This window comes from Elgaria multicarinata, chromosome 1 (assembly GCF_023053635.1).
Source record: "Elgaria multicarinata webbii isolate HBS135686 ecotype San Diego chromosome 1, rElgMul1.1.pri, whole genome shotgun sequence".
In the NCBI taxonomy this organism is placed as follows: Eukaryota; Metazoa; Chordata; class Lepidosauria; order Squamata; family Anguidae; genus Elgaria; species Elgaria multicarinata.
Genome location: NC_086171.1, coordinates 50,107,775 through 50,132,031, shown reverse-complemented (window position 1 = coordinate 50,132,031; position 24,257 = coordinate 50,107,775). Strand labels below are relative to the sequence as shown.

The window sequence follows — 24,257 nt, the reverse complement described above, 5'->3', positions numbered from 1 at the left end:
AGATTGCACCTTAATTCACTTTTACTGGTATTTTTTGCAACCTTTTATTAATTGCTGTATTTGTATGTATTTTTTAATTTTTCTTTTCCATTTGATTTTGTATATTGCTTAGGGAACTGTATTTTATAAAGCGGCTAACAAGTAAAACTAATAAATACATAACATGTCATATACAAGATTCCTTTGTGACTCTTGGGTGAAAATATATCATGTGAGCCTGGGGATGTCTAATTCTCCCTGCATCGCTCTCTCCTGGGATTCTGCAACATGAGCAACATTTAACAATCTGTTTTGACCAGCTGTTCCTGTTGCTAGATGCCATTAGAATGGGAGAGAGGGAAGGCAGATGGAGGTCACACAAGTCGGGAAAAGGTCGTGGTGCTTGGCTGAAACGGGTGTGATACAAGAGAGAGTCCATGTAAAGTGCAGCTTTAGCAAAATGGCTTTTCAATCGTGCAGGGCAACCTAGTCTAGACTCTCATAATTCAAGTAAATTGGTTATAATCTGCCAGTCACAGCTTCCGCAGACTTTATGCTCATTTTAGCACAGCATTTGTCCATGCTTTATTTTACTTTACTTTTAAATGTTTCTAGGCTAAAGGGCTTTCTAAGGTTAAAAGCATCTTACAAAAAGTAAGTAACTGAGTAAAATGAATCGAAAACGCACAATGATAGGAACATAGAGGTGTACAAAATTATGTGTGGTGCGGAGAGCCAGTGTGGTATAGTGGCTAAGATGTTGGACTGGGAGTCGGAAGATCCAGGTTCTAGTCCCCACTCGGCCATGGAAACCCACTGGGTGACTTTGGGCCAGTCACAGACTCTCAGCCCAACCTACCTCACAGGGTTGTTGTTATGAGGATAACATGCAGAGGAGGAGGATTATGTACACTGTGTTGGGTTCTTGGAGGAAAAAAGGCGGGATATAAATAAATAAATAAATAATAAATAATAAATAAATAATATGGAGAGGGAGGCATTTTTCTCCCTCGCTCATAATCCTAGAACCCAAAGGGGTGTCACCGCATAGCTTTATTTTAGCATAAGAACTTTATTTAGGCATAAGAAAAGCCATGTTGGTACTGGAGTTGAACTGTCCATTTAAAAAAAAATTGTGCATGATCTTGTGCTTAGTGCAGAAATAACATTCACTCTAGGTGAACTTTGAAATGGCTGATTATTAAGCAAGGTCCTCTTACAGGAGAGACAGGAAGGAGCTGGCTTAAGCACAGAAAATACAGGAATCAGTGGTCAGCTAACTTTCCTATTGAGTTGTACTTTGCACATGCTCAGTTGTTTATGCTTACATGACCAGAACTTGCTAATAAAACAGCTGGCACACCTAGCTAGAGTCAGAAAGGTGCTCCTTGGCAAAGGTGCATCTTTCCCGTTGCAACGTTTTCCCTTCTATCAATAAAGGTGTTGAAACTTGGAAAGCGTCTTCATAATGTTTGGGCCACGACAGGGGGCATCTCATGAAGCTGATTGGGGGGCGGGGGAGAGAGATTCAGGACAGATAAAAGGAAGTGCTTCTTCATGCAGCGCAGAGTCAAACTATGGAATTCACTACCACAAGATGGAGGAGAAGGCTATCAATGGCTACTAGTCCTAATAGTTATATGCTACTTCCAGTATCAGAGGTAGGATGCCTATGTACACCAGTTGCTGGGGAACATGGGCAGAGGAGTGCTGTTGCACTCATGTCCAACGTGTGGGTTTCCCGTGAGCAGCTGCATGAAGAAGTCCTTCCTTTTATCTGTCCTGAATCCCCCCCACCCCATCAGCTTCATAGGATGACCCCTTTTTGATTATGAGAGAGGGAGAAAAATGTCTCCCTATCCATATTCTTCAGACCAAGCATAATTTTGTACACCTTTATGTGAACAGAATGCTGGACTAGATGGACCCTTGGTCTGATCCAGCAGGGCTCTTCTTATGTTCTTGTCTGGTCTGCCTCAGGCAACAAAATTATTATTATTATTAATTATTTATTTATATAGCACCATCAATGTACATGGTGCTGTACAGAGTAAAACAATAAATAAGAAGACCCTGCCGCATAGGCTTACATTCTAATAAAATCATAATAAAACAATAAGGAGGGGAAGAGAATGCACCAAACAGGCAGTATAAAAGTCAGAACAAAATCAAGTTTTAAAAGCTTTAGGAAAAAGAAAAGTTTTTAGCTGAGCTTTAAAAGCTGCGATTGAACTTGTAGTTCTCAAATGTTCTGGAAGAGCGTTCCAGGCGTAAGGGGCAGCAGAAGAAAATGGATGAAGCCGGGCAAGGGAAGTAGAGACCCTTGGGCAGGTGAGAGACATGGCATTAGAGGAGCGAAGAGCACGAGCGGGGCAATAGTGTGAGATGAGAGAGGAGAGATAGGAAGGAGCTAGACCATGAAAAGCTTCTTTTGGTTTGGTCCTGGGATGGTTAGAAAGAGCCAGATGGGGAGAAACAGGAAAGTGCCCAATATTGGATGGAGTTTACCGGCAGGTGGGGAATTCATTTGAACTTGTGCTTTACCTTGTAGGACTTCGTGGTGTACTTTTTTGGGGGGGTGTCTTTAAATATGTCGCAGCCCACTCTGAACCTTTGCGACTAGGATGGAATTAAAAACTTATAATGAATCATCTACTTGCTAAACAAAAAAACAAAAACTGGGAGCCCTATTAGCTGTGCTGCCCTGATGTTTGATAAGGACACAGAACATTAACCGCATGATAAGTAAAATTTGGTTTGTCAGCAACACCAGATGAGGCATAAGATATTTATGCAGCCTGACAGTACTGCTTAGTGGAATTTAAGCCTCAATGATATGTTAATGGAATAAATACAGCAATAATGGTAATTAACTGTAGATACCACCCTCCCTGACAACCATGTAGCACATTTTTTACACTGAAAGCTAATTCCTTGATGTCTATCAATATACCATTATCTGGCATATCCCCTCCCCCCACTGCTAACACAAAGTACCACAAAAATAATATTTTGAATGCCTGTAGACAAGGGCTATGTTCAGACAACACGATAGTCAATGGCGGGGTAATAATCAACTCAACAGTGGTTTATCTAGGGGGTACTCCCCACACAAAATGATAATAATCAATCATTGTGATTATTAGGATCAGTGTTAAGTTTAGACGAGCCTCGTGTGGCGCAGAGCGGTAAAGCAGCAGTTTCTGCAGCTGAAACGCTCCCCACGGCCTGAGTTCGATCCCAGCGGAAGCTGGTTTCAGGCAGCCGGCTCGGGTCGACTCAGCCTTCCATCTTCCCGAGGTCGGTAAAATGAGTACCCAGCTAGCTGGGGGAAAGGTAATAACGGCCGGGGAAGGCAACGGCAAACCACCCCGCTATAAGGCCTGCCAAGAAAACGTCAGCGAAAGCTGGTGTCCCTCCAAGAGTCAGTAATGACTCAGTGCTTGCACGAGAGGTTCCTTTCCTTTCCTTCCTAAGTTTAGACATCCTGTGCATGTTTAGACAGAAAAAAAAGTCCTACAATTCCCAGCATGCTCCATCCAGCCATGCTATTTCTGTCTAAACATGCAGAGGATTGCACCCTAAAAGATTTTAGAAGGGGATTCGTCAAAGTCATGGAGGGTTGATCTATTAATGGTCACAATGTTTTTATGGTACCTTCAGATTTGGGGGCACTACGGCCCTGAATACCTGTTGCTGGGCAATTGGATGGTGCTCAGGCACTCATGTGCTTCTTGTGGGCTTCCCATGAGCCTCTGGTTCGCCACTGTGGAAACGGGTGCTGGATTAGAAGGGCTTCGGGTCAGATGCAATAAGGCTCTTCTTTTGACTTCCTGACATACACTTTTAGCCGCTAGACTACACCAACATTTAAGAATTGTCTTAGGAATTCTGTCTGGTCCATCTTTTAAGGCCTTGTGGCAGCTCATTTTACCCTTTGCAGGGGTCTTTCCACTGTGGCACTCAGGGGAAGCACACCTGTCCACCTATCATGTGCTTCACTTGATAAACCATCACAGGAGGATGCAGAAAGGAGAATGACCCCTTGCACGTTACAGCCTGTGAAAAGGTGCACTTAATGGTGTGACAGGTGTCACTGATGTGAGCATCCTGGATTAATCTAAGTGCTTTTTAGCCAGAAGAGGGGTCCCCTTGTAATGAACGGTTTACCATCTCTGTAAAGTTGGGAGTCAGAAACTGGCATCCCTGGACCTGGTTCAGCCCATAAGCAACACCACCTGAGCCTACACTTTCCATTCCTGAAAGGAAAAGAAGAATGGCACCAAACTACCCAGGACGCAGGAGATCTATGGTCGGCTCCCCTGGTGTCTTTGTCTTTTCTTCAAAGCAGACATTGGTAGCAGCTAGTTTGATCAGGGAAGTACCACAACTCTGCCCCATCCAGCAAGATCTAGGGCCAGATCTACACCAAGCAGGATATGACACTTTGGAAATGGTTTGAAAACGGTATGAGGTATGTGTCCTGGGCCCCAACAGTTGTCAATACCCTTATAAACCATTTCAAAACAGTAGTGTAGTTCCTGCCCTAGTGACAGCCACTGACTTAGGCGTGCAATCCTATGCATGTTTAGACAGAAAAAAGTCCTACATGCCCCAGCGAGAACCATTTTCTTTTCTAAATAAATAAATAAAAACCTATTATTACCCAACTGGGAAGGGGGGAAGAAGAGAGGTACTTACATTGTACCAGTCTCTCTTTTTTTCCCCTGCAGCACTGCTAGAAACAGCCTAGGGGAGTGTGATGGTGGTGGGTGCAATTTAGATCAGGGAAACAGCATGAGATGAAAGGGTTAAAGACACTGATGTGAACCACCCAGAGCCCTTTGGCTATTGGGCTGCATAGAAATGGAATGAATGAATGAATGAATGAATTCATAAACGTGTCCAGTAAAACAGGCTTTTAAAGTGTCCCAGGGCCCTTCACTACAACAAGCTGCCCCCTCTAGAACTAGGATGGGATTTTCTAGAGGAGGGACATAGCTCAATGCAGTGTCGGCTGGTGCCTCCAATGTCAGTGGGGCAGTTAATCCACTCCAAGTTTCAGTCAAAACCGGTCAGAACTCTAAAGGAGCTATCCTAGGTGTGGATTTTAATATTTATATGTAAGCTGCTGAGGGGTTTTACTGTATTTATATTTATTATATCACAAATAAATAAATAAATACATTCTTGGACTTCCAACCTGAATGGGTTAGAAATATCCTTCCACTACTAGCATACAGTGGTTCCTTTCTAAAATGTAACACCTGTCAGAGAACATCAAGCTGAGTGCTCTATTTTAGGAGCCTGGCCTAGAGGCCATTGGCAAGAATAATTCATTATGAATAATCATCTATGACCTTTAAGCAGTGGTTAGTTCCTAAAAAGCAAAATGCCAGCACTCAGTGCTGCCACGGCTATCTTACAGTATTAAGCGGGTGAGAAAATTTTCAAGAAAACTGAAAATGACTGAAGGGCACCAGGAGTTGGATGCCATTCAGTCATTTTTAAATGTTGTAAACCGCCCAGAGAGCTTCGGCTGTGGGGCGGTATATAAATGTAAATAAATAAATAAATAAATACTTAGGGTAGACAGAGTGAAATCAACAAGACTTACATTTCTCAAGACTAACCTTAGCCCTATTGATTTCAGTGGGCTGGTTGTAGTGATGGGCACAAACTTGGATGACTTTAAAAGGGGGTTGGGTAGATTCCTGGAAGAGAAGGCTGTCAATGGCTACTAGTCCTGATGGCTTTGGGCTATGTCTAGTATCAGGAACAGTAAGCCTATATGCACCAGTTGGCTGGAGAACATGGGTGGGAGAGCACTGTTGCACCCTGTTCTGCGTATGGGTTACTGGTCGACAGCTGGTAGGCCACTGTGGGAGCAGAGTTTTGGACTAGATGGACCCGTGGTGTGATCCAGGAGGGTTCCTCTTGTGTTCTAATTATCACTAGGTCTGGAACTAACCCCAGGAGCAAAGGCGGAATAGGTCTCAAACCAAGGTTACTTCCTGGCAGCCAGGCTCTGACTCAGCCTAACCTGACCGGTGGCCATGCTAGCTGGGGCTAATGCAAGTGGAAGTGCAAACATCTGGAGGGCACCAGCTTGGGGAAGGCTGCTCCAACACCTTGCCTCCAGACTTGAATTTCCGACCACCAGCCTTTTCAGACTAACCTCTCTTGCCCAAGGCTATCAGCTCAGCTGCAAGAGAAGCAGTCTGCTGACCTCCTCTCCCAAGGTCTAGTGTACTACATCAAGCCTTCTACAGCCCCCTCAACACGTGATTTTCTCATCTTCACTGCAAAGGATCCTTCTCCTTGCCCTTATTACATTTATATTGCGCTTTTCCTGAAAGTAGCTCATGGTGGCAGACATGGCTTCCCTCCCTTTCCAGATTTATCCTTAAAAATAAGGTGACCCTATGGAAAGGAGGACAGGGCTCCTGTATTTTTAACAGTTGTATAGAAAAAGGGAATTTCAGCAGACGCCATTTTTATGTGTGCACCACCTGGTGAAATTCCCTCTTCATCACAACAGTTAAAGCTGCAGGAGCCCTGCCCTCTTTTGTATCTGGTCACGCTAGGCAGGGCTCCTGCATCTTTAACTGTTGTGATGAAGAAGGAATTTCATCAGGTGCTGCAGGCATACAAATGACACCTGCTGATATTCCCTTTTCAATACAACTGTGAAAAGATACAGGAGCCGTCTTCCTTTCCATAGGGTCACTCCACTTAAAAACAACCCCTTGAGATTGGTTATGCTTAGGGATAAACTATGCGCTGCATTAAATGCCTAGCATGCAGCTGATCCCCACCATTTTGTTTACCTTAGTGTAAGCACATGGGAACTCAATCTATAACCACCTCCACCGGGAGTGAAAAAAAGGAAAAGAAACTCAACTGGAACTGAGAATTTCCCTCCTCTTTTTTTTGAAGTTCCTGGGGGCAGTGGGGGGTGGGGCAAATTTGGGAGAGAGGGAAATGACTGGGTGAAGGGGAAGATTTAAACCTCCCCTCTATGTGCACGGTGGTCCCAGTCTGTACAGGGCCCCACATGCTTACCCAAAGGTAAACAAAATGCTGTGTGCTACGTGTACTAATGTAGCGCGTAGTTTAGCCCTGAGAGGCAGTGACTGGGCCAAAGTCACCCAGTGAGATTCTTGGCTCAGGGGCAGGATTTGAACTTGAATCCTCCCCTTAGAAGTCCAACACTCCAATCACTAAACCATGCTAGGGGCATTTCTACCTGAGGCTTTTAACTCACACTTTTACCAAGGCTGCTGTTTCCATATTCTTTGCAGGATTAAGATTGGCTCCTTTACACATGTTTTTTTTTCCAGTGTTTGCGTGTGTGTGTCTTTCTCTGCCTTTCTATATGTTTCACTATACAACTACTAGATGGTGCTGTGACACAGCAGAATTGTGCTATTAAACAAGGCTCTCATTCCACCATTTCTAAATAAAACCACACTTTCCTTGTTAGGAAAAATTGCAAAGCATGGGAGAGGCCCTGGAGGAGGAGGAGGTCATGTAAAGGGCCCACAAACTTCCATAAGTGAGCAATCACAAGTGCACAATAAAAGCTTTCTGCTTCACTTCCTCTTCCCTAATGCCACCAAAACTTTACCACTAGCCTCATTTCCCCCATATGATTTTTAGCTGCTGTTTACAGAACTTGACCCTCCCCTACCCAAAGTGTGTTCCTCACCTCCAATGCCAAGAGCTCTTTTCCCCTCTTCTTATTCTAGGAGAAAAACACACTGTACACTCGCTGCCAAACTTTTCCTTTATGCCTGCATCCAGGGCCAAATTCCAGCATGGAAAATAGGTCATGAAATTAATCACTGGCTCAGACTGAGTTTTCGGTCATTTCCAATCCACTATCCTGTTCATTCACACAACCTCTCTGTCCCAGGCAAACATTAAAGGTTTTATCTGGCAGGTGTCGAACTGAAAGAAGTTGGCAAACCTCAGGCAAGTCACTGAGGGCTGGTTCATGCATGGCAGTTACCCCACTTGATCAATCAACCCTTCTACCCTATCCAGAGGTTCCAAGTAGGGATACAATGAAAACACGTAGGGGAAACTGGGATTACGGCTGCAATGTCCACATGTTTATCAGCTGTGGTTATACTAGGTGAGTGTGTAAGCAAAATGCAACACCCCAGACTGTGCGATACAGCAGCCTACGCAAGTATGCGCATGGCCTCTGCGCACATACAGCCAATCAATGCATGGAGGCTAAGATGGTTCCAGTGGACGAAATCCAGAGCCCCCACTCCACACAAACTGATTCTACCCCAGTTCACAATATCTGATGGACCCATTCACAGCCTTGGTTTCCATTGATAATGTTCTTAGTCCTCCTTGAGCCCATCAGAAACCCAAAAACAGGACTGAAGTGGAGGGAACGAACCGATTCACATTTGGAAGAGATCACGCGAAGCTCTAGTCAGAAAGAAATGGCCATGCAGCTGTGAACCAGCTCTGCAAGAGCAGTGCGGAAATTTGAGCTCTAGCCTGCCACTGGAACACACCATGCAACACGCCATGGTCTGCACCACCCGTGTATAAAGACAACAGGGAGACTATAACTTGACTACATGAATTCTTCCCTCTCCCTGCAGTTCATGTTTCATGAATACAAGCAGTTTCCTCTCTCTCTCTCTCTCCTGTGCAGATGTACTACTACCATTTTCCAGCACGCATTTTCAAAGGGACAGCAGCCTTCACTAGAAATAAATGCAATCAGAAAGCAGGGTAGAGCAATGTGGGCATACGAATTAGGATCCACCTGCAGAGAGAATCCCTGTGGACCATTTGGAGCCGTTTGCCGAAGTCAGATCTGAAATCTATCTTGTCAATGAGATTACGGCAATTTCTAATGTGCCTTCAGATGTATGGCATGGATCACAGCATATCTAGGGATTTCCCAGTAATTTAATCAAAAGAGCTCGTTAAATAGTCCTTTTTCTCACTTCAATTACTGCTTGGCTCAAATGTTGCCAGCAGAGAAAATGCAGTACTGGATGAAGGATTCTAGATGCAAAAATGTTTTGGGGAGGGTGGAAAGAACGCAAGTTTGATTCTTTTCCCCAGGCAAAAAACAAAGCAAAAAACCTGAATTATTGTCTCGTTCAATAACCGAAGGTCAAACCATTTTCACTTGGTGCGTAAGAGCAAGAGGGAGGCTTCTGGCCTTGAGGAGGGAATTCCAGAGCTGAAGTGTCACTACAGAGAAAGCCAGATCCTTAGTCACCATCTGAATCACTCCACTAGTGGGCGGTACATGCAAAAGAGCAGGAAGCTTCATAAAGGAGCTGTCCCTCCTTGGGGTCCCTCCCAGATCAGGCTTGGACACTACAGCTTCAGTGGCTCAGACGATTTTTTAACCAGCTTCGGCTGGTTCACCAGCTACAACCATAGGTATAGTCTGGCCATGATGTTCCAGGCCCTGGTAACTTCCAACTAGACTAATGCAATGCATTGTGGGGGGGGGGGGGGCTGCCCTTGAAGACAAACAGGAAGCTTCAACTAGGGAAGAACGTGACTGCTAAAATATAAATGGATACAGTCAAATGGGACCCCATCAGTGTAGGATGGTGGCTGTGATGTCCATAGGTTGCAGTGAAACCCAACCAGAATTCTAACAGAGGTATTCAAGGTGCTGAACCTATTCTGAGGCTAAGGTTCAGCAGCCTGGATAGCTCCTTTACAGTTCTGACTGGATCTATGGAGATCCACTGCAACACTAACATTGCAGTCACCAGCCTCCACTGGAGCACATTACACCAATTCTCAGGGAGCTGCACTGGCTGCCTATTTGCTTTCAGTCCCATCCTGCCCGCATCTTAAGATCTACAGGGAAGGATCTTCTCAAAGTGTTGCAGCATGTGGTGAGGCGTCAATGCTTCCCTCACCAGTAGCAATCCCCCTGGAAAATTGTCCCCTGCACAGCAATGGAGTTGAGAAGAAGAAAAAGCACCAATGGACACTTGGGAATCTGGGGAAGAGATCTGGTGCCCTGGGAAATAGATTTGGGGCTGTAGACCCATAAGATTAGGCCTAGCAATACTAGGGTTATGCTATGGAAAGGAGGACAGGGCTCTTGTATCTTTAACAATTGCATAGAAAAGGGAATTTCAGCAAGTGTGGTGTGAGACCCTGTGTGGTGTGGGGAGATCCAGGTTCTAGTCCCCAACTCAGCCATTAAAACCCACTGGGTGACTTTGGGTCAGTCACACACTCTCAGCCCAACCCTACTCACAGGGTGGTTGTTGTGAGGATAAAATAAAGAGGAGGAAGATTATGTACACCACCTTGGGTTCCTTGGAGGAAAAAAGGGGGGAAATAAATGCAATAAAGAAATAAATAATGTGTCATTTGTATGCATGCAGCACCTAGTGAAATTCCCTCTTCATCTGAACAGATAAAGCTGCAGGAGCCCTGCCCTCTTGACCAGATACAAAATAGGGCAGGGCTCTTGCAGCTTTAACTGTTCTGATGAAGAGGAAATTTCACTAGGTGCTCCATGCATACAAACGACCCCTGCTGAAATTCTCTTTTTCTATACATCTGTTAAAGAAACAGGAGCCCTGTCCTCCTTTCCTTATGACCACCTTAAGCAATACCTCTGTTCCACAGATATTTCTCCCCACCCCTCCCTTTTAAAGGACAGGCATATTTTGCTTTGGATGCTGCAGCCCCAAGATAAGCTGGAAAGGATATCAAATGTCGGAGGCTTGCTTAGTGAGAAAACGTACCAAAAGGTTAATTCTCTCATTCCAACCAGTGAAATGGGAAGGAGCTCGTAAACTAGAACATTAATATGTCCGTAACAGATGGCTCATAGAGACATTTTGCTGTGGGGGGAGGCTCGGTGCAGCATTTTTTTAAGGAGAGGAAGATGAATATTTTATTTCTTTTACTCTTAAGGGACTTAACAGAGGAGTTTGGAAATTTTTTAAAGCATCATTATTGCTCAGTGACACAGGGAAAGAGAAATTAAAAGCCTATTTTTGAGGAGCATGTGTGGTGCTTAATCGTAATGATATAATGACAGGATTGTATTTTTTTATTTATTCTTTTGCACTTTGTTTTTATAATTTCAGATTGTGAATGGATTCCCCCCCACCTCACCAAACTCTTTTAAATTAAAATTTTATTTCAGGATCAGTTGTATGATTTGCTAACGCACACCTGGAAAAGAAACAAGAAAAGAGCCTGGTGTCACCTTAAAGACTATATAGACATGCATTCTGGCCTACATTTTCGTGGACTGGATGCAACATTAAGTAGATTCTGGTCCCCTAACTATAACTAATTCATTTGTCTAAGGCAGCCTTCCTCAACCTGGGGCGCTCCAGATGTGTTGGACTACAACTCCCAGAATGCCCCAGCCAACTGGGGCATTCTGGGAGATGCAGTCCAACACATCTGGAGCGCCCCAGGTTGAGGAAGGCTGCTTTAAGGTACCACAAGACTCGTGTTTGGTTTTGCTGCAAGAGACTAACACAGCTACGTCTCTGGAACAAAGAGTCTTGTGGCACCTTAAAGACCAACAAATTTATTTTGGCAAAAGTTTTCAAGGACTATAGACCATGTCATCGGATGCATGAAGCGTTACCAAGAGTTTCAGATCCTCCCCACCACCACATATACTGTGCATATACTTGAAACTATATACCACAATATAGACCACAACTATAGACCACAATACCTGACAGAACGCCTCTCCCGACGTGAATATAATGTCGGTCACTATGTTCAACATCTAAGGGCCTCCTCTGGGTGCCTACTCCGAGAGAGGCTCGGTGTGTGGCAACGAGGGATAGGGCCTTTTCGGTGGTGGCTCCCAGACTGTGGAATGATCTCCCTGATGAGGCTCACCTGGCACCAACACTACTATCTTTCCGGCGCCAGGTTAAGACTTTCCTCTTTGCCCGGGCATATGGCGGCACATCCTAATTACCCACATGTTTAGTTTTTAATTGGTTTTTAATGCTCTATGTGTGTATGTACTGTGTTTTAGAGTTTTAAATTTTGCATTCTTGTTTTTATCTCAATTTTAGAATTTCTGTAAACCGCCCAGAGAGCCCTGGCTATGGGAGCGGTATATAAGTATAATAAATAAAATAAATAAATAAATAAACTATGGATACACCATGGTATCCTTCTGGACTGCCTTGCTGGGATGGGTCTTGGAGGCACTGTTTTACAGTGGCTCCATTCCTTCCTGGATGGACGGACCCAGAAGGTGGTACTGAAGGACTCCAGTTCGACTTCTTGGCTGTTGGCCTGTGGAGTCCCTCAGGGCTCTGTTTTGTCCCCCATGCTATTTAACATATATATGAAACTGTTGGGAGAGGTTATCCGGAGTTGTGGGGTGCGGTGCCACCAGGACGCTGATGATACCCAATTCTACTACTCCGTTCCACCCAATTCCAAGGAAGCGGTTTCTGTGCTAAACCGGTGTTTGTTGGCAGTAATGGATTGGATGAGGGCAAACAAATTGAAGCTTAATCCAGATAAGACAGAGGTGTTCCTGGTCAGTCGAAAGGCAGATCAGGGAATAGGGATTCAGCTTGTGTTGGATGGGGTTACACTCCCCCTGAAGACACAGGTCCGCAGCTTGGGTGTACTTCTGGATTCAGCCCTGAGCCTGGATGCCCAGGTTTTGGCAGTGGCCAGGAGTGCAATTTGCACAGTTAAAGCTACTGCGCCAGCTGCGCCCGTTCCTAGAGATGTCCGACCTGGTCATGGTGACACATGCCTTAGTTACATCCCGATTGAATTACTGCAATGTGCTCTATGTGGGGCTGCCTTTGAAGAGTGTTCGGAAACTCCAGCTGGTTCAAAGAGCTGCAGCCAGATTGTTGACCGGGGCTGGTTACAGGGAGCATACAACTCCCCTGTTAAAACAGCTCCACTGGCTTCCAGTCTGTTTCCGGGCTCAATTCAAAGTGCTGGTTATGACCTATAAAGCCCTATATGGTTCGGGTCCAGGTTATTTGAAAGAATGTATTCTCCCTTATGAGCCTGCCTGTGCTTTGAGATCTTCTGGAGAAGCCCTTCTTTCAGTCCCACCATCTTCACAGGCGCGCTTGGTGGGAACATGGGAGAGGGCCTTCTCGGTGGCTGCTCCAGTGCTTTGGAACTCTCTTCCTGGGGAAGCTAGCCCTCCTTGATGGGCTTTCGGAAGCAGGCTAAAACTTTTTTGTTCCAGCAGGCCTTTGGAGAATAATCCGGACCTCCATCTATGTTAATGTCTTATAATTTTGTTGTGAATTTTAAACGTTTATGGTTTTTTTACCACACACACACACACACAATGTATGTTTTAAACTTTGTAAGGCCGCCTTGAGGCCCAGTATTGGGCAAAAGGCGGGATACAAATAATAATAATAATAATAACTGTCAATATGTATATATTACACACATACATCATCTATATACCTGAAATTCTGACTATTGTTGACAAAGGCTTATGCTAGAATAAATTAGCTGATTCCCCACCTTTTTTATTGTGAATATCAACAAAACAGAACAAAAAATGCATCGTGTAAAGGAAAAAAACATTTTGTACATCGAAATATTGTCACGTCTCATCATGTGTATCATTCGTTCATTCAAAAAAGAAAAGTTGATCTTTCGAGATGCCACCATACTCTTTTTTGTTTTGTTTGTTTTTGCTGCAAAAGACAACTACAGCTACCTCTCTGGAAATAGTGACACTTGGAGAATATACGTTAAGGGAGAAATCCTATGTCCCCTAGACAGCGTCAGATGGGGGGGTGGGGGGAGAGACATAGGATTCTTTTCGTTTGTTTGTTTCCTGGCTCCAAGCTCATAGAGAGTGTTCTGAGCTGGTAGCCAGGAAACCATGGTCCCCTCCCCTCCCTGCCAGTGCAGATGAAACGGTGGCAGCTGCCCCTCCATGCTCATAAAACCGAGTGCAGGGAGGGCAAAAAGTGAGCTGTCCCATGGCTGGGGAGGGAAGGAGACCACGGAAGCTGGTTCTGACGCAGCTTCCTATGAGACGTGCAGCCTCCCTGCTCCCACGCTGAAGCCCCCACGGTAGATGCTCAGAAACGTTTGCAAACAGAGGTGCAAGCTTTCCCTCAAACGCCAGGAACTATTTTGCACCACCTTTTTTCCCCAGGTGCTGCAATTTGTGCACATTTCTGAGCAGGCTGTGCAAATGACAGTCGAATTTGTACAAATTTGGACAAATTGCTCAGAAATTTGCACAAATTGCAGAACCTGGTGGGGGAGGAGAGAGATTCAGTAAATGTCCAGAAAAAAATCCACAAACTGGCACAACTCACTGCAGACTGAGTAGGACGCTGTAGCAGAAACTGGAACTTGGGCCTAATCTACACCAAGCAGGATATTGCACTATGAAAGCAGCATATAAAAGGCAGGAGCCACACGACTGCTTTATAGCGGTATTGAAGTGCACTGACAGCTGTTGGGGCCCATTGACACAGAAGCCCATATTCCGCTTCCATAGTGCTATATCCGGCTTCGTGTGGCTCCTGCCTTTTATATACCGCTTTCATCGTGCAATATCTTGCTTGGTGTAGATTAGGCCATAGTCTGTGGGAGAGGGCTGAACCTGGGAAAACTCATCAAACTCTACACCCAAAGCAGCTCTGACGTCCCTAATAACCAGTACAGTGTGGAAAAAGAGTTTCCCAGCCTTCAAAGTGCATATACAAACATATTCATTGTTATTTATGTATATTTTACAAATAAGCTGGAAAGTCAATGTGTTCAGCAGATTATCTCTGCACAGGAAAAGCTGTGTGTATATATGCATTTCAGACACAATGTTTCTCGACCTTAGAAGAGAAATTATAATATAGCTTTGCTCACTGGGTTCCAAGAATGGTGTAGGTTCTCCTCCTTCCTTACCCCTCTAAGAAAACTAGAGCTGAGCTGAAATGTCTCAGATGACTTTTTTCTGAGGTGCTTTCCCCCCCTCTTCCTCACTCACCCTTGAAAAAAGAAAACAACCTTGCAGAATTTTCTCTGAATATTCTCCATGTTTTATTGCAGTGGCTGCCATTCCCGTCCCGTCCCACCCCCCACCCCAGAAAGACAGTAGGTCCAGGGCATTGTAGAGGGTGCAAAAATGGAGACAAGGCTGACAATACACTTGCCGTTGCTGCTGCCAGTTGCCACAAAAGCCAATAGAGCTTTGGCTATTGGGCGGTATAAAAATGTAATAAATAGATAAATAAAACAAATCTTGAGGGGGGTGGAGAAGAAAGAAGATGTGCTACTGCCATTGCTAATGATGTGCCCCACCTCTGAGAATCTGCTGGAGAATGTCTCCTCCCCATGGAGAAATCCAGTGAATTGGTCCCTCCAATTTCCTTGCCCACAAACAGGACGGAGAAGTTCAAGAGGCCATTTGCACATGGCTGTAAAGCCTCCGGGAGGACTGGGACAGTATCTAAACAATATACCACCTGCAAAGCTCACATACCTCACTCAGAAACCTTTGCATAAAAGGCAGAACAATGCGGGAATAAGTCAACAATGCAACATTTCATACTGTGTCTTGTCCCTGACAAAGCCCAGAGTCTTATAGCAGGTGTGTTCAACCTCAGGCCCGTGGGCCAAAGCTGGCCCTCTAGGGCTTCCCCAGTCCTCCTTTCCCTGACCCCACCCCCTTTCTTCCAAGTGCCAATCACTTGGTGATGTCCCGCCTTTTGCATTGTTTTCCCCCCACTGTGGAAAGCTGAATTGCCTCTCCTAAAGCTTATTTACTGACAGTGAGAGCTTTAAGGTAAAATATGGTGGCATGTTTGGAATTTTGGAGCCACCCCTTTTTGTTTTGGCCTAGCTTGCCACTGTAACACAAGCCCGCAAGGGTTTCTGCTACACTGAATTCTGCCTTTCGGCTGAAAGAGGTTCAGCACACCTTGCCTTATAGAGTAATATCTTCCACAATGTGGTAAAAACAGCAACCATACATGAGGTGGATGTAAGAATCTAAGGGGAAGAGATGCAAATGGCCTCTGATCCTAGAGGTTATATACAAGCATTACGACACATCGCCTTGAATTTGTCTAATCTCCTTTTAAAGAAATTAAGTTGGTGGCCATCAGCACATCTTGCAGTAGCAAATTCCACAGTTTAACTGAGGTGAAAAGGCCTGTAAAAATGTTAACCTTTCCAGGTAGAGAAAGCTCCAACCTATGGTCATAACTATACTACCAAAGGAAGAACAAGTGAGAGAGAAATCGCCAGAGAGTGCCATAGTATTTTACGGCACCCTTATAAAATCAGAAGGATCGCAGAAAATTTACGTTGAGCCAATGTGCCATGGTAAAGGGTTAAACTCAGGAGGTAGGAAAGTGTTTTGTAACTGCGACCATGATGACCTCTACTGGACAGTTTGTGTGGAAAGTATCGCTTCAAAAACAAACAAACGAAGACCCAGGTTCTGTTCTGACTAGGCTGGGTGATCACTCGTATGACCGCAGGGCTGTCCTACTGACCAGGAGCGCTTCTTTTACAAGACTGCTTCAACCTTTTCAGAGTATGATGCTTTAGATAGGAAAGAGAAAAGCTAACATGAACTGCAACTGGGGCTGGCATAAAGGACAGGCATGGTGGAACACCTGCCTAGGGTCCACACTCCAGCAGGGATCCATGGGCAAGAGCCCCCTGCAGGCGTTCCTCCTCCTCCTCACCACTGCAACCTGCTTGTTCACCTGACTGTCACTCTGGTCCAGACAGCAGAGGTGGTGAGAAAGAGGAGCAGTAGGTTATTACTACTACTACTATTATTATTATTATTATTATTATTATTATTATTATTATTATATTTATTTGTATCCCACCTTTTGCCCAATGCTGGGCCTCTGCTGACTTGCTCCCTGGCTCTCTGCTTGTCAAGCAAGGAAGTGGGAGCAATGATGAGAAACAGGAGAAGCAGCAGTAGCAACTGGTGCCAATGGTGGTGAGAATGCAGACTCACCGAGGGAGGAGGGCCATTTGGAGCGTCTTGCCCGAGGGCCCTCCAAAACTAGCAACCGGCACTAACTGCAGCAATACACCACCAGATTTCAAGTAGGCCAGCCCTACCATTATACACAATGAGACATCTGCCTCAAGTGGCAGATGCTCGAGGGGGGCAGCAGCAGTAACCCATCAACTGTTTCTCCTGAGCTTCCTGACCACGCCTCTCACCTGGAGGTCAGAGGTGCGTGTGCCACACAACTTGTTTTGCACTATCTAAATTTGACTGCTGCCTTCAGGTGTGGTGGTGGACACCATCCCAATGCCAGGAAACTCAGCCCAGATTCAACTGCCAGTCCAGTTGGCTTCTGGACGTGAAATGCATCTTGTCCTTTGCCTGAGGCGGCAAAATGTCTTGGGCCAGACAAAACTGGGGAACATCCAAAATAACGTGGCTGGGGGGGAAAAGAAAGTCTCAAATTTATATATATATATAAAGTAGCCCATCATGATTCAGCCCTGTATTTTGGGCTTTCATCAGGGGTTCAATTTAAAAAAAAATTAACCTGCAAAGATCTCAGAAAAGATCTATCCCAAGATAAATCCTTACGATTAATCCTGGTGCAAAATGTCTTGGGTCCAGCCCTGGGATATCCTCATGTGAATGAAGTTCCACTGTAAGACCTGTCTGGAAGAACAGAGGATTGGATCCAGATTTATGCTGGATTAGCTACACTAAAGGACGTCCCCACCCCTTCCTTCCCATGCCACCCCTACACCCCCCCCCCCGAAAATGCTACACAGAGAGTCAGGGGACCCTGCTGAATGGGCTGTGCTGTGGTGGGTGGGGAAAGGGATCCCCAAAAATCAGGAGGAAGGTCCCTTCCTCATTTGAAAATCAGATCCCGGATCCAACCCAGTGGTTTTAAACTGACAGGGTCCATTTCTGGGCAAAGCTGTGCCTTTATTATTAGCAAAGTTGACCCAGTTGACTTTGGGTCTTCTGAAAAACTCAGCAGAACTCAGCTTGGCAGCTGGATTCATTTCTTTTCCTATCCAACATGAAAGCTTACTGAAGCTGATCAAGTATATTAGCAGTTCCAGATGACAACCAGCCAATGACATTAACTCAATCTTCCCCAATCTGGTAGCTCCAGATGTGTTGGACTACAGCTTCCATCATTCCCAGTTGACATGTCCAATGGCAGTCCAACACATCTGGAGGACACAAAGTTGGGCAAGGCTGACATAATCAGACAACAACACCAATGGAAGAAACCAAAGGGCCACACAATTCACCTGGGGAGTAACTGTAGATGACATGTAGTAGCTTGGAAGGAAGGCTGGATTGGAAAGAAGGAAGGAAACCAGCCCAGCAAAGAACAGCCACAATGGACCAAGTGTCATCAATGATGAAAGAGAATGTCTAGCTGCTGTCCAGAGCATTCAACACAAGCACTCCCTAGAGCAGCCTTCCCCAACTTGCTGCCTCCAGATAATTTGGACTATAACATCCAGGATTCCTGACTACTGCCATGCTGTCTGGGGCTGATGAAAGTTTGAAGTCCAAAGCATCTCAAGTGGACCAGGTCAGGGAAGGCTGTCCTACAGGTTACAGTCAACCTCTCTGTGGGGGTGGTCTTCAAGGTGTTGGAAGCCTGAGGAAAAGGTCACACTTCACAAAAGGAATCCCACAGCACAACCAGAGATGGATAGCACCTACCAAGGGTGGGTCCTAGAGTGCCTACGTGATACTATGTCACCAGTGTTTGCTGACACAATCTGAAACATTCATCAATATGGTCTTTTCATTAAAGACCCATCATGGTTCTTCTCTCAATCCTGCCGCCATCAGAAGCACATTTGGTGGGGACACAAGAGGGGACCTTCTTGTTGGTGGCACCCAGGCTCTGTAACTCCTTGCAGACAAAGGCTAGATTGGCTGACAGGCAAAGATGCTCTTATTCAGGCAGACCCTTGGCGTCTAAGTTGGTCTCTCACTGAAAGCATCTAAATTGGTTGGGTGCTGTTTATTTCTTTTATTGTTGGGCTTTTAGTGTGTTTGTTTTTACATTATATTTTAATTGAGATTATGTTTTTAACTTATATTCTATTGTTAGGCACTTTGAAGACCAAATTTTGGCACAAAAGTGGGCTATAAAAGAAATAATAAATAAAATGCTTAGGAGTTGTTTTGGTAACTTACGTACATGAACCCACCCAAGGATGGTACAGAGGATGAATTATGTCCCCCCTGGTATAAATTCATCCCTCCAACTGCCCAGAGAGTTTTGGCTATGGGGCGGTATATAAATTAAATAAATAAATAAATAAATACAGAGATTTGGAAATACTGCCTTCAGCTTTTCTGTGTTTGTTTCAAAACGTCGAAAAGTAAAAATGCAGGATACCATAGTTTGCATTGGTGTGTCTACATATATTGTGTGTATGGGGAAAATATATGTAAGAAAATATTTCTCCGTCATGCTTGGGGCTTACCAGCTCCTTCCCAAAGCAGAAGTGGCATGAAAATAAATGAGTACACTTCCTACAGAAAGCCAAGGCAGACACCTACTTTAGTTACTAAAAAAAGCCCGCCCCACAAATCATCACACAGCAATTGTTACTTGAGCTAGCCTGCGACTGCACAGCTGAATCCTAGTGGATTCAGAGACATACTTGAGTCATATCAGACAGTAAAGCCAAATGAAGGAAGGAGGACAGCATTTGAGCTGGATGGGCCTGAAGGAGTGTGGGTACCAGCAGGCCCAGATCCAAATCCAAGCTCAAGCTGAGACTAGGGGAACCCACATTAAGGGTGCAATCCTATGCATGTTTAGACAGAAAAAAAAGTCCTATAACTCCCAACATTCCCCAGCCAGCATGGCTTGCTGGGAAATAATGGGAGTTGTAGGGCTTTTTTCTGTCTAAACATGCATAGGATTGCATCTTTGGTCCTAAATCCCCATCTGTAAAAGGAGAATTGTAGCTTACATCACATAGCTGGAGGAACTCACTGTTTTGAATCCTTGGAAAAGTCAGACTGGGGCAGGGGGAGTCTATCATTGGCACCTCTACAGAGCTAATGATAATAAAACATTAACTATTACAGCTCAATCAATCATTTGCTGCTCTGGCTCCAGTATTATTACTCTGTTGCCATTAATGCAATATATGTAAGGGACAAGTGTATTACCTACATATACACAAAAGCCGATAGGTAATTGAAATAGCTGAGCTGCACAGAGCCAACTTAAATAAAGGTGGTAACTTTGTGGGGCTGGCTGGACTGTCTGAAACTTTGGACTCAATCTAGCCTTCCCTAACCTGATGCCCTCCAGATGTGTCAGACTACAACCCCCATTATCCCCTGCCAGCATGATGGGAGTTGTGGTCCAATACAAATGGAAGGCACCAGGATGGGGAGGGCTGGTCTAACACCATGAGCCCTGATTCAGCAAGAGTTAGTCATGACTCAGGCTGAAACGCTATACACATTTACTAGGGAGAAAGCCCCAATTGAACACAGTGGGATTCCCTGCAAAGGAGTGCACTGCATGTCCCACTGAAACTGATGGCTCATGTGAGTCAGGATTGCTTTCACTGGGTTTTAGTCTTGGCGAACTCTATCGAGAACAGAGCCATGATGCATTCATAGCAGCATAAGTTGGCACATTCACGGGAGGTGGAAGTTATTTTGAGAGGGAGCATACTTGCTTTCTTATTCTGTTTATCCTTTCCACCCCAATCACGAGACATATTCCCTGCCACCTGAGCCCTTAAGTCAGTTGGGTGAGCAAAACCATTTCACAGAACGTTGTTTTCTTTCAGAGCATGCCACTAACCACAGCCTCGACATGTTTTGTTTTGCTTTATGCTTTAAAGAAAGGAGCCTCTCCAATTTTTAAGGAGGGCTTTATACTCAGCTGCTCCTGTTTTGTATCCAAGTCTGCAATGCTATGCACGCTCTCCTGAAAGTAAGCACCACTGAACACAATAGGAATCACTACTGAGTAAACACACATAGGATTGGACTGCAAATAGTTTAACCAAAACCCCTATTATTTGCCTTGGAGACTGGAAAACAACATTCTAATGTTATAGAACCCTATGCACTAACTTCTGGATCAGGTTGCACTCCTACACCCATGTGCCTGAGGACAAGCCCCATTGAACTCAACAAGACTTACTTCCATGTTGAGATGTATAGGATTGTGCAGCAAATGACTTCACTGATCATTTCAGTGAAGTCTGTGCCACAAGCTAAGCACTATAGAAGACAGGTGTCTGTCTATTCAGACACGCTATGCAAGTTTATCCTATAGTTCCATTCCCTGAGATTTATTTTTAAAAAAAAACCTTAATGAAGTTGCTTCTTATTCAGATTTGCTAAGGGGGCAGCAGCAGGGGTGGGGAGCTTAATAAAACCTCCGGGTCTCCTACCTGAATTCAGGAAGGAGGTTCGGCTGCAGCCCATAAAAAGCTGCAGAGAGAGTCACCAGCCAGGCAGGTTTGTAATTCCCATTCTCGCACTCCAGGTACGGAGAGGACCACTTGATGTGGCTCTTCTCTGCAGGGTGGCCATCCCTCCTCCTCAAGCTACTCTCCGCCACCTTAGAACCGGGGCCGGAGGTCTTCCGGTGCTGGTGGGGCCTCCACTTGCGCTTCAAGCTGTGGAACCACTCTGTTTCGCTGGAGGAGGCGTTGGCCAGGAAGTGAGCGACTGAAGACAAGTCCTGCAGCAGGATTTGGCTGTCCTGCCGGCTGGCTTGGAGGAAGACCTGAGGGGCAGAGGTCAAGGGCTCCAGGTTGAAGGTGATGGCTGCCCGAGAGATGTTGGGGTCCCCTTCCAGCAGGCTCCGGATCAAGACCTGGTACCACTCGATGTCTTCCTGCAAGTTCTGTTCCCGGGATTTATTGCTCTGTAGAACGGTGTTGAGAAAGTTGGTGGTGTGGAGGAGGGTGTCCAGGGCGCCGTGCAGCAACGGGTGCGAAGCCAGGCGAGACTTTCCAGCCAAGCCGGCCAGCTCATACCTCCCGGAGCAGTTGGCCCGCCTCAGGGCCCCGGCATCGCCAGTGTAGAGGAAAGAAGCCACGCTGGGGGGCACCTCCTGGGCGAACCGCTGTGCCAAGATGCCGCCGCCGCCGCCCTCCTCCAGCGCTTGGCTCCAGGGAGCAGAAGGCAGAGCCGCGCTCTTGGCCGGGTTGTAAACAGGCGCTTTCTCTTTGGTGCCTTTCCCTTTGCCAGGCACCGTGGCCTGCCCTTGGCTGCCCTCGACCACAAGCCCCAGATGAGCCAAGAGGAGGACGGGCAGAAACCGCCGCAAAGCCATGGTCCACCAGCCGGCCAAGGGAAACCCGAGTCCGTAGAAATCCGGCCCGACCCACTTGGTTAGAGGGGTGAGGCGGGGAGATGGTCAATCGCCCCCCAGCATGAGCAGACAAAACCCAACCCCACTCTCCCTTGAGCCAGGGAGCAGAGGGGAGGGGGCGGCAGGATCGGCTCACCTGTAGCAGCGGCGCCGCTGCGACGTCTCCCCCCTTCCCCCTTCCAAGTTCCGGGGAATTGCGCAGCCTGTGCCTGGCTAAGGGAGCAGGTTACATCCCTGCCGGCTTCGGGGAGATGCTATAGTTAGCCTGCTTACGTCTTTATCCCCCGTCCGCCGCTGGCAGCGCTCTCTCAGGAAGGTAGTTTAGAGACCTGCCTGCTACTGCTGCTGCTGCACGACCTCCTCCTCTTGCTGCTGCTCCGTCGCTGGGTCAAGTGGCGCGTTCCCCCGCTTCCATCCAGACGCGCGCAAAAAAACCCGGTCTGCTGCTGCGGAGGCAGCAGCGGCTGCTCGCGAGTTCTTCAGGCATCGTTTCCCCAAGGTGGAGGGCGAAAGATGCGGCGTCTATCCCAGGCGAGAGGTGGGCGGGGCCAGGGCTCGGGGCGGGGCTCTTTCCCGGGAGCAGGTGCCCGCTGACTGGAGCGCTCGGATTGCCCAGCGCGGCGGCGGCGGCGGCGGCGGCGGCTCCTCCTTCCTCGGCTGCTTCGCCCAGGGCCAACCCCTTGCGACCGGCCGTCCCTCTCACGGCCCGTCCTCATAGGCGTGCGCCCCAGACGCCTGGAGCTCCGTATGGCCGCTTCTTCGGTCAGTCACGAATCAGCCATGGAGCGGGCAAGGAGGGACGGGAAGCCGTGGCTCGCTGGACCACAGCAGAAGGCGCCTCCGGGGAGAAGGCGCCTCCGGGGAGACGGGCTCGGCGCCTGCGGGCTTGGAAGAGAGGCCGCCGCGCCTTTTGCAGGTGGATCGCTTCGGATCAGGTGGGGGCGGGGGGCAGGTGATCCTGGAGAGCCGAGCGATGGGCTGGAAATCCTGCTGTGCCTTGACGAAAGGGAGTCGAGAACTGAGGCCAGAGCGAATCTCTCCGTTATTATCAGTGTCTCAGAAATAGTGGGGTTTGGGGGCTGGGGTGGTTAAAATGATTGATCGATCGATCGATTGATTAATTAGTTAAGAAACTAGGCGTAGAACGTCAGAGACCAGGGGAATAGAGACACCTGCTGGTCGGAGTTTAAAAAGTTCTTTCAAGGTGATAAATCTGGGGATGCTACAACACTCAGGCAGAAATTCTCTTCGATGGGATAGAGGAGATGTTTTGAGCAGCCTTTCCCCGCTCTGTGCCGTCCGGATGCGTTGGGCTTGGGATTATGGGAGTTGTAGCCCTACACAAAAATTACAATATCTTGGTCATATTATACGAGGAGAAAAATACACCATACTCCCAACTTATTATACAAGGGAAAATTGAAAGGAAAAGATCAGTGGGAAGAAGACGAGCATCGCGGTTAAAGAACTTGAGGGAAAGGAATCGCTATACTTCTATACAATTATTTAGAGCAGTGGCATCAAAAACAGAAATAGCTGTAATGATAGCTAGCCTCTGATAGAAGAAATCCTATACAGGTGAGAACCAACACAGGCTGGTTTGGCCTTTCCTTTTTTTTTCTTAACATTCCAAGGAAAGCAAATATATATTGGGTATTTCCACATCATACTTCAGTGATAATTCTGTCCTTGTGAGAGTAGAAGATTCACTCCACTGTGAGAGCGAAACCAGATCACCAGACATCCAGTCTATGTCTGAAATAATATGCAGGGTTTTTTTTGTTGTTGTTAAATCCAGCAGCCAGTACCAATTCCTTGGCATCTGAACAGTCCAAATATTTTATATATGCTGTCATGACTATAGTCATGCTCTATTACCATTATGCATGTTGGCCCCAAACCAAGGCTCAATTGTGCACAGTTATGTCC

At 46.3% G+C, this 24,257-nt stretch overlaps 1 protein-coding gene across 1 annotated transcript in view; it reads right to left on the bottom strand.

Moving 5' to 3' along the window:
* The window catches only part of GPR158 (G protein-coupled receptor 158), a 154,624-nt gene extending 132,263 nt beyond the window's left edge, over nucleotides 1-22,361 (bottom strand). The window contains exon 1 of the mRNA XM_063127910.1: nucleotides 21,400-22,361. Coding sequence (XP_062983980.1) covers nucleotides 21,400-22,289 — 890 coding nt within the window. The 5' untranslated portion in view covers nucleotides 22,290-22,361. The remainder of the gene's footprint in view (nucleotides 1-21,399) is intronic.
* Between the last annotated feature and the right edge of the window lie 1,896 nt (nucleotides 22,362-24,257).